Source organism: Gobio gobio (genome assembly GCF_949357685.1).
Source record: "Gobio gobio genome assembly, chromosome: 19".
Lineage (NCBI taxonomy): Eukaryota > Metazoa > Chordata > Actinopteri > Cypriniformes > Gobionidae > Gobio > Gobio gobio.
In genome coordinates, this window is record NC_137112.1 from 39,014,341 (window position 1) to 39,030,806 (window position 16,466).

General features: G+C 39.0%; 1 protein-coding gene across 1 annotated transcript in view; it reads left to right on the plus strand.

The window, feature by feature from the left end:
- diaph3 (diaphanous-related formin 3) overlaps nt 1-16,466 on the plus strand; it is a 429,281-nt gene that overhangs the window by 200,074 nt on the left and 212,741 nt on the right. Inside the window, exons 14-16 of the mRNA XM_079844146.1 lie at nt 1,016-1,120; nt 6,499-6,804; nt 8,097-8,211. Of these exons, the coding sequence (XP_079700272.1) occupies nt 1,016-1,120; nt 6,499-6,804; nt 8,097-8,211 (526 nt within the window). The remainder of the gene's footprint in view (nt 1-1,015; nt 1,121-6,498; nt 6,805-8,096; nt 8,212-16,466) is intronic.

Below are 16,466 nucleotides of genomic sequence, written 5' to 3' on the forward strand. Positions count from 1 at the left end.
TGAGTAAAAGTATTATTTATAAAAAAAAACAAATATAAGTCTTACTGACCCCAAACTTTTGAATGGTAGTGTAGTTATTTAGCCTAATTGCCACAGTGCTTACATCTACTGTGTTTACGTGAATACTCGACTTGGCATTTTGATATATTTCTGTGTTTATTAGGCCGTTTAGGCGCACAACCAAAGACAAAGGCTACTATGCTTGTCCGCGTTGCGCTCCGAGCGCGCGCACATGCAGCATCCTGTCAGTTCTTTTCAATATAAAGCATATCCCGCTCTTTTATTTTTTTTCATTCATGTTACATTAGTACTAACTTTAAACTGTATCGTCAACTGAAATCTGGTGTTTGTCAACTTTTGCTGGTGTTCTTAAAATGGTTTTCACCATTAACGTTACCTCAAACAAGCTGCAGCTGAATCCCAGTGCAGGAGCTGTAGGTTTACCACAGAAACGTAAGTGGTTAGTTGATTCCTGTCGCGACTTTGGCCGGTATAAGTTGAATATTATTATTATTATCATAAACTTTTCATGAACCTTAATAGGCTGTACAACAAGGGAATTGTAATTGGCTGCTTTTTCTGCAGAGAGCCGGATCTCTGTTGATGTAAATTTTTTTTAATCGATCATTTGTTGGTAAAAGGTGAGAGACCTGGCGAGTCACATGATTTTTCAAAGAGCCAGGTGTGACTCGTGAGCCCTAGGTTCCTGATCACTGCTCTAGACCCTCCAAAAGAAATGCAGCTCTCTTTTCATGGTACAGCAGTGTAAAAATTGTCAATGAAAACCTTGACAACTTTTTGCATAAACCCTTAATTCAATTTGCAATGTTTTTTTATTTGTTTCATTTTAGTGTAATTATCTTTAATTTCAGTAATTAGTGCTCAGCCTTAGTACATAATTCCAACAGAGGAACACATTTGAGCAGTACTCAAACAGAATTAAGAACTGTTATAATGGATTGTTGTTTTTGAATGTGTTTTTTTTGTCATCTGCTGATATGGTTTTGCTCTCCAGTTTGATGAGGAGTTTCTGGGCAGACAGGAAGCTCAAGCCCAGCTGTTGAAGAGAGAGGAGAAGATCAATGAGCTGGAAGCTGAACTTCAGGCCTATAGAAACCAGGTATCTATGCTTTTCTTTCTCTTTGTTTTGGCCACTTCTGTCACTGTTTTTGATGACATTGCTGCTGGGATTCCACTCTTTTTTCTGTTCTAACTATTTTGTTCTTTTATTTCAGTGTGCATCCGTCTAACTTTTTAAAAAATAAATGTTTAATTATTTTTCTTTCTGACATTGTTTTTATGTACACTTAAGTTAAGTTTGGTTAGTTGACTTTAAAGTCCCTGTAAAGTCAAAATTAAATATGTGTTCTGAGTTTGTCACACCCCAGACAAATGTGTTAACCACCCAGCCAAATTTGAATCATAAACAAAATCCGGCAAGTAAATAAAATAGCATTGTTGGCTGTAGTCGCGATCGAGTGGGCGAACTGATGCGAATGTGCTCTAGTTATGATCGTGTTAGGGGAGGGGCCAGGATCAGTGGCTTCAGTGCGTCATCGACAGTTATGATAGTGTTGGGAGAGGGCCCACATGCACAGTGGCTCCAGTGTGTCATCGAGCCAACGTTTTAGCCCCGCCTAAAAAATCCTGAACACAGCAAAGGTGAAAAACTCCACAATACAGTTCACAGTCTTTGTAACGTGTTTCAGCAATACATTTCTAACATTTATAATGTGTTTAGAAACAAATCTCAGAATTGCAATTACAGGGACTTTAAGGGCCCTATCTTGCACCCAGCGCAATTGACTTTGTACACCGACGCATGTGTCATTCCTATTTTGCACCCGCGCAAAGCGCGCTTTTCCCTCCACAGAAGCACGTCGCTAAACTAGTGAATGAACTTGCGCTCCCTGGGCGGTTCAGCGCAAAAAAGGAGGCGTGTTCCGGCGCAAACAATCCCTGGTGCTATTTTGCTGTTCCATTAAACAATTGCGCCACTGACCAGAAAAAACCTAGTCTAAAGTCAGTGGCGCGTTGCGCGTTGTTCATTATGCTATTTTAAGGGTGCATGCTTGACCATAATGTATAGCGTGCACAACGCGCATACACTTTGCTCATGTAATCTACACAGATGCAACAGTTATTTTTGCAAATCAAAAATTGTTACACTAAAAAAATATTAACACATGAGATGACGGAAATCATTGTGGTGTGCCACGAAGATGTGAAAAAATAGGCATAAATCTAGCTTACAAATGATTCAGGCTAATTGTAATAATTAAGGATAAGACCTGTTTGCCCAATAGTGGCAAGACATATATGTATATAAGGACATCTGACAAATTGGTTTGTCCGTCAAGAACCAGGAACAAAAATCGACTGAAAAACTGAAAAAACTGAAAGACTGAAAAAAAAAAGACTGTGAAATCACCTTTACCATAATGTACAACATTACAACTTCACTTCTCTGTCTTTCACTGCTCTTACAAGAACATCAGTCTCCTCGGCTGTGAACCGCTCCTGGTGTGCGCCTGGTAAATACGCCATAATAATAGCAATCCATAATGGAACTTGCGCACCTGCTTTTAAAGGGAATGTTGGATGACGCTCGGATTGGTTTATTCACGTTACGCCCAAACCACACCTATGAATAATGAAGCTACTTCAGACCAACCCATTTTAGATTTGCGCCGGGCGCAAGAGCCATTTATCCCGCCGGGAAAATAGCAACAGGTCCGAGACCCGCCCACAAAGTTACTTGCGCTTCGCGTTTTGACACTTGCGTTTCAGATCGTTAAAATAGGGCCCTAAATGTTGTTAATGGGAAATATTGACACCACAGTGATTACGCCAGTGGTGTATTTGTGCAGAATTTCTTACATATAAACATGTTTTGGCGTTATAAAACACGTTTTCAAAGAAATATTTAGCATTTGCATGGGAGTAATGTAAATCTGACTCTAATTCAGTATTTGTTCAGGCCAATTGGAAGACTAATTCGCTACAGGTTCCTTTGGTAGATGGCAATGCTACGATAAATTGTGTGCAGGGGTAAATTTGAAATCTTGTGCCCTTGGCCAGTGGTTTGTTTAGATCCACACAAGCAATGCAATTTCTCACACATGCACACTCAACGTTAGAGAGAGAGAGGCGTACACATGAATGCAGGGCTTGACAATAAGGACTACCCCACGGCCAAGAGTTGATTGAACTGTCAATGTCCCGATCAAGCTGCATCGTCATGAATGTTTATGATTTACACGTCGTGTTTTTAAGCCTTGCCATTGTAAACATTCAAGTGTAAGAAGGTGTGAAAGGGAGCTCAATTCAGTTTTTCAGTCAAATTCAGTTTTGTGTCTTTCTTTCACATCTCGCGCTTAAAAGGACAATTTCCCCCCAATGGCTGTCTTGGCGAGTATCCTAGTAAACATAGTCAGTTATGCCTTGAAGCAACACGCCACTAGGCGTATCAAGGAACTTTGCTGCCGTACCGTAGGTGCAGCAGGCACAATGATATTACACAGCGCCTGAACATAGTCCCCAGCATGCTCCCTGTGCCAAGCATTTTGTCACATTGGTTATGTTGACAGAAGTTAGCCTATTTTCAGGCGCTCCGTAATATCATTGCACCACTGCACCCATGGTACAGCAGCAAAGTTCCTTGATTATTACGCAGGAATGAGAGAATAGTTCCTAGCCATATCGGCCTAGAAAATCGCAACTTTTCATTTTCTGTTGGTCTTAGTACACGATGTAACTACAAAAGAGTCAAGTTTTAAATAGGAAAAATATCGAAACTCTTTAGTCAGTTTTGAGTGAGATGCTAACAGTCTAATCAGATTCAATGATCTATGCTAATCTATGCTAAAAGTGCTACCGCCAGACCCGGAGATCGGCTGAATGGATTAGAAAACGGTCAAACTCAACTGTTTAACTCTAGGGGAGTTGGAAAAATTAGCCTATTTTCAAAAATAGTGGCGTGTTCCTTTAAGTGAACGTAAATAGTCAAGAAAGACAATACGTGTAAAAGTATCAGCATATTGGATCCGTTCATTTGTCTTAAAGCTACACTGTGTGATATTTCCCCCCATCTAGCGGTGAAAAAGTATATGACCGTCCAGTGAATATTAGTTTCTGTTCCTCTCAATTCCGATTTCGTTTTAACTCCTACGGTGGCCGATTTAGTCCAAGTTTAACATGGCTTCCAGTTCGACCTCGTCCACATTCGACACGGTGCCATTGAGTGTTAAAACGCGAAAGGCGAAGCTTGAATTTACGGGTATGTCCCTCTTTGGCTGATGTACTTTCAAGATGGGGGGGCAACATGGCGACCGGCATTCGAACCCCTCACCCGTATGTATTTTCAATGGCATATTATAAACTTACGAGAATACTTTATTACTTGAAAGAATTAAATATACATTAATGAGCACATATATTTTTGAAAGAACTAAGTGTTTTTAGCTAAGAATAAACTAAAAAAGTTACACAGTGTAGCTTTAAAGTGACTGCAGCCTAATATTCTGCTGCTGTCTGTGTTTTTAATGTTAATCAAACCACAAAAGTCTCTCTGCTCTTGACTGAATAACTTTCGTAACTAACAATGAACCTATTTTAATTTATACAGAGAAAACTATGCAGTGTTATTTACATTTGATTACTTTATTAGATTTTTGTACATAATTTTTCTTACTTTCTAGCTCCCTTTGCTTTGTGTCTGTACTTCTCTCTTCCAATCTGTTCTGAGACTCGAGACGCTTCGTTTTTTTACAGATCTGCAAACCTCTCCCACTGACATGACAAATAGGGCATCAACTGAACAGTTTGTTTGATCAATTGCTTTTTGGCTCAACGGGCTATCGTCAATAGAGCGGATCAATTCTTAAATGATGGTGGCCAATGAGAGAAGTGAAAGTTTGGAGTGCAGGCAGTTAAGCTGATCCATCTCTTTGCGGTACGATCGTTTGCAACAACGCGAAACGTAATCACCCAGTCAATTCTCAACGTATGCAGCAGCGTCAGTCATGCTGACTCTTAGCCTGTGAATTATCTGGAGGCCGGCATGCGAGCAGTTTGAATTAGAGCACACCTAGTTGTTCAATAAATCCCCTACCCACACCCTTGCAGCTGTTTGCCATTCGGAATGAATGGAGTGAATACACTAGAGTAATGTATCGTACTTGTTTTCTCTGAATGTTTGATAGGGGTTTCAGGTAGAGGTGTTTTGATCAAGGAAAGGATTATGATCCTATTATTCTTTTATGTTTACTTATCTGAGTAAATCTGGAAGGACAGGTACTGTTAGTCTCTGTTGTACATAAATGAAACATTACAACTCAAAGGATCTTTATTTGTTTTTGCTTCCTCAATTGTAATCTGATAATGCCATGAACTTATTGCAGTGATGATCCCTTTGGATTTACATAGGGTTTAAGGACCTTGCTCAGTGATGCAATTGGTGATGGATTCTTGCAGCGATCAGACCTGGAAACTTTCTCTTTACTTACCCCGAATCTTAACCGCTACATCACTCCACCATCCAGAAGTAGATTGCTACTGTAGCCAGCAGGATTCAAACCTGCTTTGAGAAACCTAAATGTCTATATATTAGCACAGGGCTAAAATATTAGCATAAATCATCTTGATTTTTTTTCCCACTACTTCTTTATAACTTTCTTTTTCTTTTGCATACTTTTTTTCCTTGTGTTCTGTTTAATTTTCATTTAATTAATACTTCATGGTTAAAGTTGCATTTATTAACATTTATTTTAGGTGTCATGTTATTTTAGGTGTCATATTAACATTTATTTTAGGTGTCATGATTTTAATATTAATTTATTACTATACTATTTTGCATGGTAATTAATGGGGTAATTTTTTAATTTATGCAACTTGAAATATGTTTTAGCATATGTAGACATTTAAATTTATATTAATATATGCTGTAAAATGATTGTTCATTTCTTAGTTCATAATACTTAAAGGGATAGTTCACCCAAAAATGAAAATGATGTCATCATTTTCTCACCCTCAATTTGTTCCAAACCTGTATGAGTTTCTTTTTTCTGCTGAACACAAAATAAGATATTTTGAAGAATGTTGGAAACCAAACAGTTTATGGGCCCCATTGACTTCCATAGTATTTTTTTTCCTACTATGGAAGTCAATGGGGCCCATCAACTGTTTGGTTAACCATAAGTGTTAAAGCAAGGCTCTGTTCTTTCTTTTAGTATATTGCATGTTTGGATATTCATACAAAAAAATATTCTGGGGGCCGTGAAAATGTTATGAAAATTATCCAAAATTCTGGAGGGGAAAGTTTTAAAATATATTAAAATAGAAATCAGTTATTTTAAATTGTAATATTTTCTAAACCAAATCTTACTGACACCACATTTTTTAACAGTGTACGTTTTAAAGTTGTTTTAGAAACTGGAACCAAATTAATATAAGGGATGCTTTTCCACTTTCCTCCCATTTTGTCTTCTGTTTTCACAGTTCGGAGCCGTTGCAGTGGTCTTGCCTTCAGTGCAATCTGTCCCGGCTTTGTCTTCAAATGCCTCTTCCTCATTTCCCCCTGCCCCACCTCCTCCTCCACCTGTTCCTGGGGCTCTGCCACCCCCTCCACCTCCACCTCCTCCACCAGGCTGTGCCTTCATACCTGGGATGCCTCCACCCCCTCCTCCTCCTCTGGGACTGGGCATGCTGATATCCTCCTCAATCCAACACACGCTGCCTTTTGGCCTAAAACCCAAGAAGGAATTCAAACCTGAGACTTCCATGAAGCGCCTCAATTGGTCCAAGGTAAAATTTACCGTAGCATAAACAACTTTTTTTTTTTTTTTTAAGTCTTTAACTTCACTCAAACCCTTGTTTTGGTGCTCAAACAGCAACAGCAGACTTAAAAGACAGATGTTTGCAAAGTAACCGAAGAAAACTTCTGTTTGCTGCCAAGCGTCATTAAAGGAAATGTTCTTCCACTGTAAAGGATCACACTTTCCTTTGCGACTTCCTGCTCTTGTTTCTCGACAGATGTTGCGGTATGATGTCTTTTGAGCTGTGTTAGTTTATAACATTACGATTAATATTTAATCTCTGTCCGTTTTGCCACCGTCATACAGATGTTTTTAAAGAATCCGCCATATGCTTCATCTCATCCGAAACCTGTTTGTAATTAGCCATTAGGCGGACACAAAGAGGCTTTTTTAAACAGCTGCTTGTGAAACAGACGCCATACAATATTCATGGCTCCTGACCCAAGACTTTTATCACTCATTAACAAGAGCTTTGCAGCTTAGGAAGCCAAAGACGAGGCAGCTGGTGCATCATGGGAAACATGCCACCTCCGTGCCCATCAGAGGGGCTGAACGTAGCAGCGCATGTTCGCTTAATCACACTCGCGGTTGGAAATGTAGGTTAATCACTTCCACTGAGAGGCTACTCTTCAGGCTCATGTTTAGTCCGTTCCTGATTGTTTGATTTCTTTGAACACTTCCTCATGGAGCAGATTTGAAGTGCTGTTATTGGCTCAGGTATTTGGCAGGAGTGTGAGGTCTGTTCATTAGTGCAGCCAGTCTCATTGATTACCCTTTCAGTCTTTATCTTAACAAGAAGACTCCTTTAAACTGATCATCCCGCAATGCTGTTCTCCCCTCAATGTTTCTATGGCTTCCTTTCACACCTCCAGATTAGATCTTTGAATGCCACTGAAGACACAGTTTGTAGTCCTAACTTCGTCTTCAACATCACCAAATGTCTTTCTTTCGTTCGTTCGGCATGTGTTTGTGTGGCCCGTGTGTGGTGATGGCTGACTGGAGATTTCGGCCCTGTATTTTTATGTACTGAGACGTCTGAGAATGAGCCTCTCCAGGGCTGCATTCAGCTGTCACACACACTGACATGTAGTAGAACAAAATAAAGACCTGCGATAGAACACAATATGAATATTTGAATAGGTTTCCTCTTTACTTTTTCATAAACCCACCTCACTGTTTAGATGCCTCACGTTTCCTAGCAACTCCAGCAACCTGACCTCCCGTGATATGTCAGGATGTGATTTTTTTTTTCTCCCCCCTTTGCTTTCTGTTTCTGTGTAGATCGCACCCCAGGAGATGTCCGAGAGCTGTTTTTGGGTCATCGCCAAAGAGGATCGTTATGAGAATGAGGACCTGCTTACCAGGCTGGCCGTTACCTTCAGCACACAGCGAGCCGGTCAGTCCATTTTACGGTTCTTTGTAGTTCTGCAAAAATAACCTGATGCTCTGCATAAATCCTCTACTGTGTTAGCATAATGAAGCATTTAAACACTGCCTTGCCACAGTTGGCATGTTTCCATCCAAAGTTGCAAATTTAACTTATGGACAAAATTTGAATATTGCTTAAAACATTTGGGAATAAAGTACGTTCAAGAGATAAATATCCGTAGTAAAAATGGAAAGCTGCAATCGGGAAGCTACTTGTCGTGGCTTGTCGTGGAAATTCTCAATCCGTTTATCTGACTTCACCACGGATAATTCAAAACAACTCCCAGTTGTTAATATAAAACTACAGTATCTCGAGGTAATTCCCTTCTCGAATACATCTAACACAATTTCAATACTACGAGGTAATTCCCATCCCGAAGTGAGAAGCTACTATCACTAGCGTTAACTCTAACACACATAAGCACACAGGTCTTTAGCATCTATACACTCTCACCGTCCTTCTCAGGTGTACGCTGGTCTCTGCAGGATCCTTAATACTAACGTATTACAGCCTCACCCCAAGAACGGCTCTATAGCTCTATATCTTCCAACACAATCACTGTCTCTGCTGTGATCTCTTGAGCGCAGAATCTTTAGTACTTCTATTCCTTAGCTGCGCAGCATATATACCTGACACCACTCCCAAGTTGCTCTTTGCTGAAATGAAGTTTTTCTCATGGCCGGGAGATCACTGGTCACAACAACCAAATGAGTCTCTTGAACAGAAAGATGCATGTACATTTATGTTTCTTACAGGTGATTGAAAATCAATGTCACTCAAGCCTTCTTCACTGTGATTGGTTCTGGTGATTGGTTTATAATGATCTAAGGTAATCATAAGACTGTTCTCTGTGTGTTTGGCACGTTTTTTGGCTAAGTCTACATGGTCTTTGACCTGAACATCCTTTGTCTGCGTTTTTACGTAGTTTCATGTTAAATAACCCTTTTACCACTTCTGAGGCCATAATATAAAATATTTCTATCACAGGCTCTTTAATTTACTTAATAATTGAGGCAATACATGTTGTAATGCTATCTTGTGTTCGGATGCAGATGCCTCGTGTTTGGGAACACAATAGTGTTCTTGGAGGTAATTATACCCAATCATATTGATTCCAGACTTTGGGTCAGGCATTTCAGAATGACCAAACCAACATTTGAGAAGCTGTGTAATAAAATTGGTCCGCTGGTTAGTCCAATTATTCAATCACGTCTTCTGTTGAGGCAAAGTCAAATTAGATTTTTTTGTTGCACATTTCTTTTGTTTGTTTTGTATTTAATGTTTTATTTGGTAAATGCGTTTCCATTGTAGTGTATTTGCATTGTATTTTGTCGTCTTATTTGTTACAAAAAAATATCCACCTCAATAGGTTTGTTTTATGCACATTGTTAGAAATTATGCTCATCTTGGAATTTCCATCCGGCATTTTTTATACAGTATCCCAAAATTAACATAAAAATTGTGAAGAAATAGCTAGTGAAATAATGATATTAGGAAACATCACTTTTTTCTCCATTCTGTTTTGTCCTTTTTGGTGCTATTGAGGGAATGGAAGTATTCAGACTTATAATGAACATTTGGGAAAGTTTTTTCTTTTGCCCAAGAATCAGCTTTCAAACTGTTCTACCTTCATCAGTCAGACTTGTAACCTTCCTTGACTGAGCTATGTGGGCTTTAGACACAGACTCCCAAGCTCATGTCAGAAACGATTTTATTTTTGATATTCCCTCCAACACTTCGACAGGAGGTTGCCTGCTGCTGTTTCGATTGAGTTTCTGTACCGCTACCCACACACAGACACTAAATAAACCGAAGGGAGTTAGACACACCAGAAATTAGTTTTGTACCCAGAACAAGGTTTTAGATATAGTCATTTAAACACTTTTATAGCTCAAGATAATTAAGATCTCTCTCTCTCTCTTTCTCTTGTTCCCCCCTTCTGATGATTTATTCACATTAAGCTTGTTTTGAATTCCTCTGGCATGTTGCTTTACTTGATTTTCTTTTCAATTATTCATATCAGCATTGTCTACCTGTCACTACCCAGCTCTATATGCTGATATCTTTTTCTCTCTCTTCCATCCTTCTCAGTACCCACAGGGACGATGTTATGCGGCCGAACCTTGAATTATGCACACAGTTTAAGACGTCTACCTTCAATAGGGCAAATGGTGAAAGCGTGTTTTACAAGGTTGTCAGATTATTTAAATTATAATGTGTGTGAGGCAGATATTTTGCACGCCGGCGAATCAGACTTTAATTATGCGAACATGTATCATCCGCAACTCCGCCAGGTAAACAAAGTTCATCTTCCTCACTGTGATTTCTTCCTCACTTTCTTCAAAGCTATTTTATCCGTCCATTTTACTTTATTGTGAACATAAGTGGAAAACTTTTTAATGAGTTTGCTTCAAACCCACTACTGGATGCTTTAGAGTGTTTTTTGTTGTAAGAGAAAGCTTTGAACTAAGCATGATTCGTTTTATTCCGGGTAATGTCATTCCAGATCTCTTCAACTGAGACGACCAGAACAATGTGTCAAAGAGAATCTACACGTACATAGTAAATACTATAAATTCACTGTGACTTTTCAGTACGACTATTGGTTATTGCACATTTAGCTAACTAACAGCTAACTAGTCGTTTTTTTTTTAAGTACAAAAATTGTATTTTTAATTTCTATGTCTGAAATTACTCCAATGGTGGGTATAAAAAAAAAAAAAAAATTTTTTTTTTAAAGATAATATTTTTTATGATTTTAGCGCAGTAACAATAGAAGTATAAGCAAGTCTTTATACATGCCAAATATAAATCTACTTATATTTTAGGATGGTGCTCCCTTATAGCCAGACATTTCAGGGTCTTTGACATCAAAATGCATAACCCCTTCTTTTGTAAACACTGATAAATGTAAGTGTCATTGGTACTAATTGGTTAATAGCCCACCGATGGGCTTCATGTGTGTTAATTGCAATATGCAAGGCCTGTGTCTGCTTTGCACAAGATTGAACCGCTTTGCTTTTGCTAACCGCTCTGTCTAGGTTAGAGTATTTAGATGGGCATTATAGACCGGCTCTGTCTGTTAACCTGAAGCAGGATTTGGTGCTGTCAGTCATGCGCTCTCCAATCTTTGAGAATTGAAGACAACCTGTCAGATTCTACTTCGGTTTACTTCAGGCCGGAGAACGCCGTGTACCCAGACGTGATTACAGAACTCATGACAGTCGAAATCCAGACTTCCTCTCAAAGAACCAAGCGCTCAGCATCTGCGGTCACCCAGGGGCCCATCAGAGTTCTTTCACATCTCACTCGCAGATGGACTCCTCTTCTCTGTCTCCTTTCAGTCCTCATCAAGTGTATTTGGGAGCTGAACCGAGTGCTTTTGTATCAGTTTTATTTATTCATTGCATTTCTTTAAGGAGCAGAAGCTAACGTTTTGAATCCTCACGTCAGGAAGGCATCCATAAAGGCGGCTCACGACTCCCCTGCTCGCTGCTCTTCATCTAGTCTCTCAAGCTCTCTTAATTTCCCTTAAGTGCACCAACATCTGGAGCCCAATTAAACATTAACCAGAAGAATCAAGACTTCTACTCGCTAAAATATTTATTTTCCCCGCTGCTGTTAGTTGTTCTCCGCTGTTATTGTGCTCGCCATTGTTCGTCCCTGAAATGACTGCACTGATTGAACAGACGTTTGATTTTACAGCCTGAAATCTGTTAAAGTCCTGTTATTTCGCCACATCCTCTTCCCGTCAAAGTGGCACATGCAGGAAACAATCACCAGAAAGCTTATTAGGGCAAGCTTGCCTTGCCTCTGACTTTCATCAACCCTCTATCACAATGATTCAGGCCTTTGTTGGACCATTGAGTGATTGCTGGAATAGAGCCCACACACAAAAAACATGCCCTGCAATCTGCCACCCTGATACTACCGTATGCAGTTTCACACAACTTGCTAAAATTATCCGTCAGTCAGAAAGCTCCTCGTCTTCCTCATTGGCATTGGCAGTTTGAGTACACGGTGTCCAAGGAACCTGAGTAGAGGAGTGCAGGAAGGGTCTAAATGAGAAAAGGATTTTGGTTGCGGTTATATTTGGTCATTACTACGCTGTTTTAATAATTACTATTGCTCTTTAAATGAGTCATATCTTACATTTTTCTTTTTTCCCCTGAGGTTTCAAACGTGTGATAATTAGTGACTGGACACACTATCTAGTCCACCATCCACAATTTGATCCATCCATTTATTGAGTTTGGCTAGGACCTGGGAATGATTCCATTGGCTGAAATAACTAATAATTGTGAACTTCTATTTAATATCCAAAAATTGCGTTATGATGCAATTTAAATGACCATTAATATATTTAAATTGTTAAATATAATAGTATACTTTTTTAGCAAGATGCATAAAATTGATCTAAATTTACTATGTAAAAAAAAAAACTTTCTTGATTTCTAAAGGAGCATGTGACACTGAAGACTGGAGTAAGGGCTGCTGGAAATTCATAATATAAAATATATTCAAATAGAAAACAGTTTTATTAAATTGTACTAATATTTCACAATATTACTGTATTGATGAAATGAGAATCAGGTATTGGAAACCGCTTTTAGTGAACTCAAATTGACAGATGAACCCAATTGTTCATGACACTGGCAAGTTTTAGAAAATGTAATCTTTTGAAATATAAGCGTTTACCATACATATTGTAACCTTCAGTACAGTTCAAAAAGACAATCTATTGAAACTAACCTAGAAAAAAAAGCTTATTCCGAAAACCTTTTTTTTTAAAACTCATATAGGTATGTACTGCCCATATTTATATAATAACAAGGTATAAATTCAGCTTGTCAGTGTTCAAAAATATCGCAGTCACAGTGACTTGGGGAGTAGAATAGATCCTATTATTCCTGAATACCACAAAAAGAACTAATGATACAATTTGAGAGTCTGCAATACAAAGGAAAAAATGAAAATGTATTATACGATCCTCTAATTACTAGTCTTTTATTGGCTGAACCTCCCATTGGTTAATTCGTATGAAATGGACACAGTCGCACTCTGAGCTTTTCAGGATTGTAAAATATTATATTTTAGTATTGCATTATACCATACCGCTGTGTCATACAATAGAAAAGAACATTGATCCCACACAAAAAAAAAAAAACATTTGATGTGAAAATATATAAATAAATGCAAGCTCCAGCACTATTATTTACAACGTTGAAAATACTGTTATTCAAAAAGACAAACAATCATTGTTGTGAACCATTTCATTATAAATTTGACACTTTTCTCGATTTATTTATTCCGTCTGTTTTTGTTTCTGTTCTCTCTTTTTCCTGAAATAATAGCAAGGGAGTACAAGCGTTTTTAACAGTGTGGTCTGTGCTGCTTTAATGGCTGGTTATTTTGTTCAAGATTTGTTCAAGAGTTCCGAGGCGAGCGTGTGCCTCTTGTCAGATGACTGTCGCTGCCCCATTGACTTGAATGAGCGAGGGAGCAGGTGTGAGCGTGTTCGGTATGTGTGACTTTGTATGTATGTCATCTGTCACGCCTGCTTTGTGTTTGTGAGAGTGTGAGCACAGGTGTTGTAGCCTCTGTGAGTTGATAACATCTGCAGGGGCCAAATCTCTTCTCCGCCCGGCCCTCCAGATGTGGCCCGTCCCGTGAGAGCAGGTGCCGAGGCGGTGTTGCCGAGCCGAACGGCTGGTGGGACGTCCCAGGGGACTGCTTCTCCGGTGGTACTGTTGTCCTAATAACAACCTACGAAAACTGTCAGACTGTAACCTGAAGCAAAACCCCACCTGGAAGTGACGTTCAGTGTTGTGTAATATGACCCTTGGTTCACAAGTTGCGAATTACTGACGGATGAACTAGTACGATCTAGCTTGTGAGTTTGTATTATCGGTCCAGAAGCTTCTCCAGTTCATTGAGTTTAGTGAGACTAATATATTCCTTTACGACATGATCTTAAATGTGATTTCTTGTAGAAATTAAGCTTTTTATTCAGCTCATATTTTTGTCTTTCCCTCTCTGAGGAGTTGTGTTCGATGTCTGTGATTGTGTATCTGTCTCATCAAGGCCTTATTTTGTCATTTTAGATAGTTAGTCACTTATAAATATTGCCTCTTTTTTTTCTGTAAGGATGATAGAGATTATTTACAATGAGTACATTTACAATGAGCACAAACCTGCATCTCTGTAATTTGCTAGCAACTCTCCTGAAGAAAAGAGAAAGATGTTTCAGTTAGCGTTTTGTGGAGTGGTGTAACTGCATCAACAACCAGCAATTTGATTATTTTTACCCAACACATATTTAATATGGTTGTCACTACTTGGACAACCAAACTCCATACAGAATAGAATTAAGTAGTCTGAAGAGAAGCCAAAGCCATATTTAGCTGCAGTGTGTATGTGGCCGTAGGTAGGTAGTTACACACCGTAAACAGAACAGTAACAGAAAAATACCTTGATTTTATCTTCCTGGTCCAGATACAGATGAAGCCTATCTGAAGTAATTTATTTCTTTAACCAGACATGTATCCCTAAACTTGTGCTTTTGGGTTATCCTCCTCTCTCTAATGTGTCTTAGAATCCGTCCCTGCCATGTCATTTCCTGTTCAGATATAAAGCTCAGCATGGCAAAGCTGCCATTCATGCCAAACGCTTCACACTTTTGCATTCTTCCCCCGTCTGCAGAAAGCATTACTGTGTGAGAGCGAGATAAACACGGAGTTAGCACACAAACACACACCTCTGCTTGCACTACTCACACCCTGGATTCTCAACAATCCCTAAAACCAGGCCGTAATAAATGATCATAACTGGGTGGTGAGGGGGAACAAAAAGCTCAAAGCTTGTGCTGAGTTTGCATGACTTTTACTGAGCTCAGGTTCCCCCGGAGATGGCCCTCGCACGACCGTCCTGATAGAGATTATGGGATGTGGAGGAAGAATTGAGGATAAGGAGGAGAGAACCTGCCGATTTGCATGCTAAGTCATGCACATCTATATTGAAAAGATTTTTGTGGGCACATTTTCATAGAAAAGGAATATGGTTGTATGACGTCAGCTTTTCTGCCCAATTTCAGAAAGCACACACACACACTGTGTTCACAGATTGAAAACCACTGCTGAGCGTCATGTAGTGATCATATAGTGCTCATGTAACTGACTAAATTCCAGAAAGAAAGTAAAGGTCTAAATGAGCAGAAGCTTTCTGATGTCTTAGTCTGTGCAGGTGTGGTTGATGTTGTTCAGCACAGAGCTTGGTTTCCTAGATCAGAGAGATGACGCATGTCTGTCTCTTTCATCATCCCTCTATTCTTATCGTATTTCAGCATCTTTTTTCCATCTGTATTGAGCTATATTGCGGTTCTTTTCTGTGAAGCCTTTCACTATTGGAGCGAATTCTTTCTCTCTCTTTCTCCCCCTCCCTCCCCAGACAAACTATTATTTGAGGGGGCAGAAGTTTTATGAAAGCTACAGATTGACCATGATGTTAATCTTTAAAAAAAAAAAAGTAATTATATGTAATTATGTTTATACGTTATACATTTTTTTTTTAATCGTTGTGAAAAAGCTTGCTCGCTATCGCTGTTTTGCTAGTTGTTAATTTGCCTCTTTCTTCTTTGATTTACTGCAAAACATTAGTTGTTTCTTGTATTTGCCTTTACAATTACGCATATAATAATTAAAGCTTAAAAGCAGAGCTCACACTTTTTCTTCTTCTTACTCTTAGTTATGAATGTCTCTGCACACCTTTCACTCATCACCCATGTTGTTGATCATTTGCATTAATCCTCCACATCTCTCTCTCTCTCTCTCCTCTTCCTTCCTCCTTTCTTTCTGAGACCTGCTGGCTGAGGGTTCAGTGCTAATGCAGTCTGAAGAGGCATATGATTGAACATTGCCTTTATATGGACACACTCACACACCTGCGTTTCTGAAAGCCTGTAATTACAGGCTTTTGGCCCACAAAACTGATAGAAGACACTTACAGACTAAGAAGCATCTTTTAAGACGAAAGAAAGCTAAATGTCACGTATTCATTTATATTCATTGAATTGTTGCTGTATACTACACATATGTGTGAAAACTCCTTGTTAACATGCACATGGGCACCTGTCATTAGTAATGTAATTTAGTGTTTATTTTGCTGCTGTATGTAGTGATAATTGCTTAGATCTCAAACTACTGAGTGACATTAAATAACTCCAC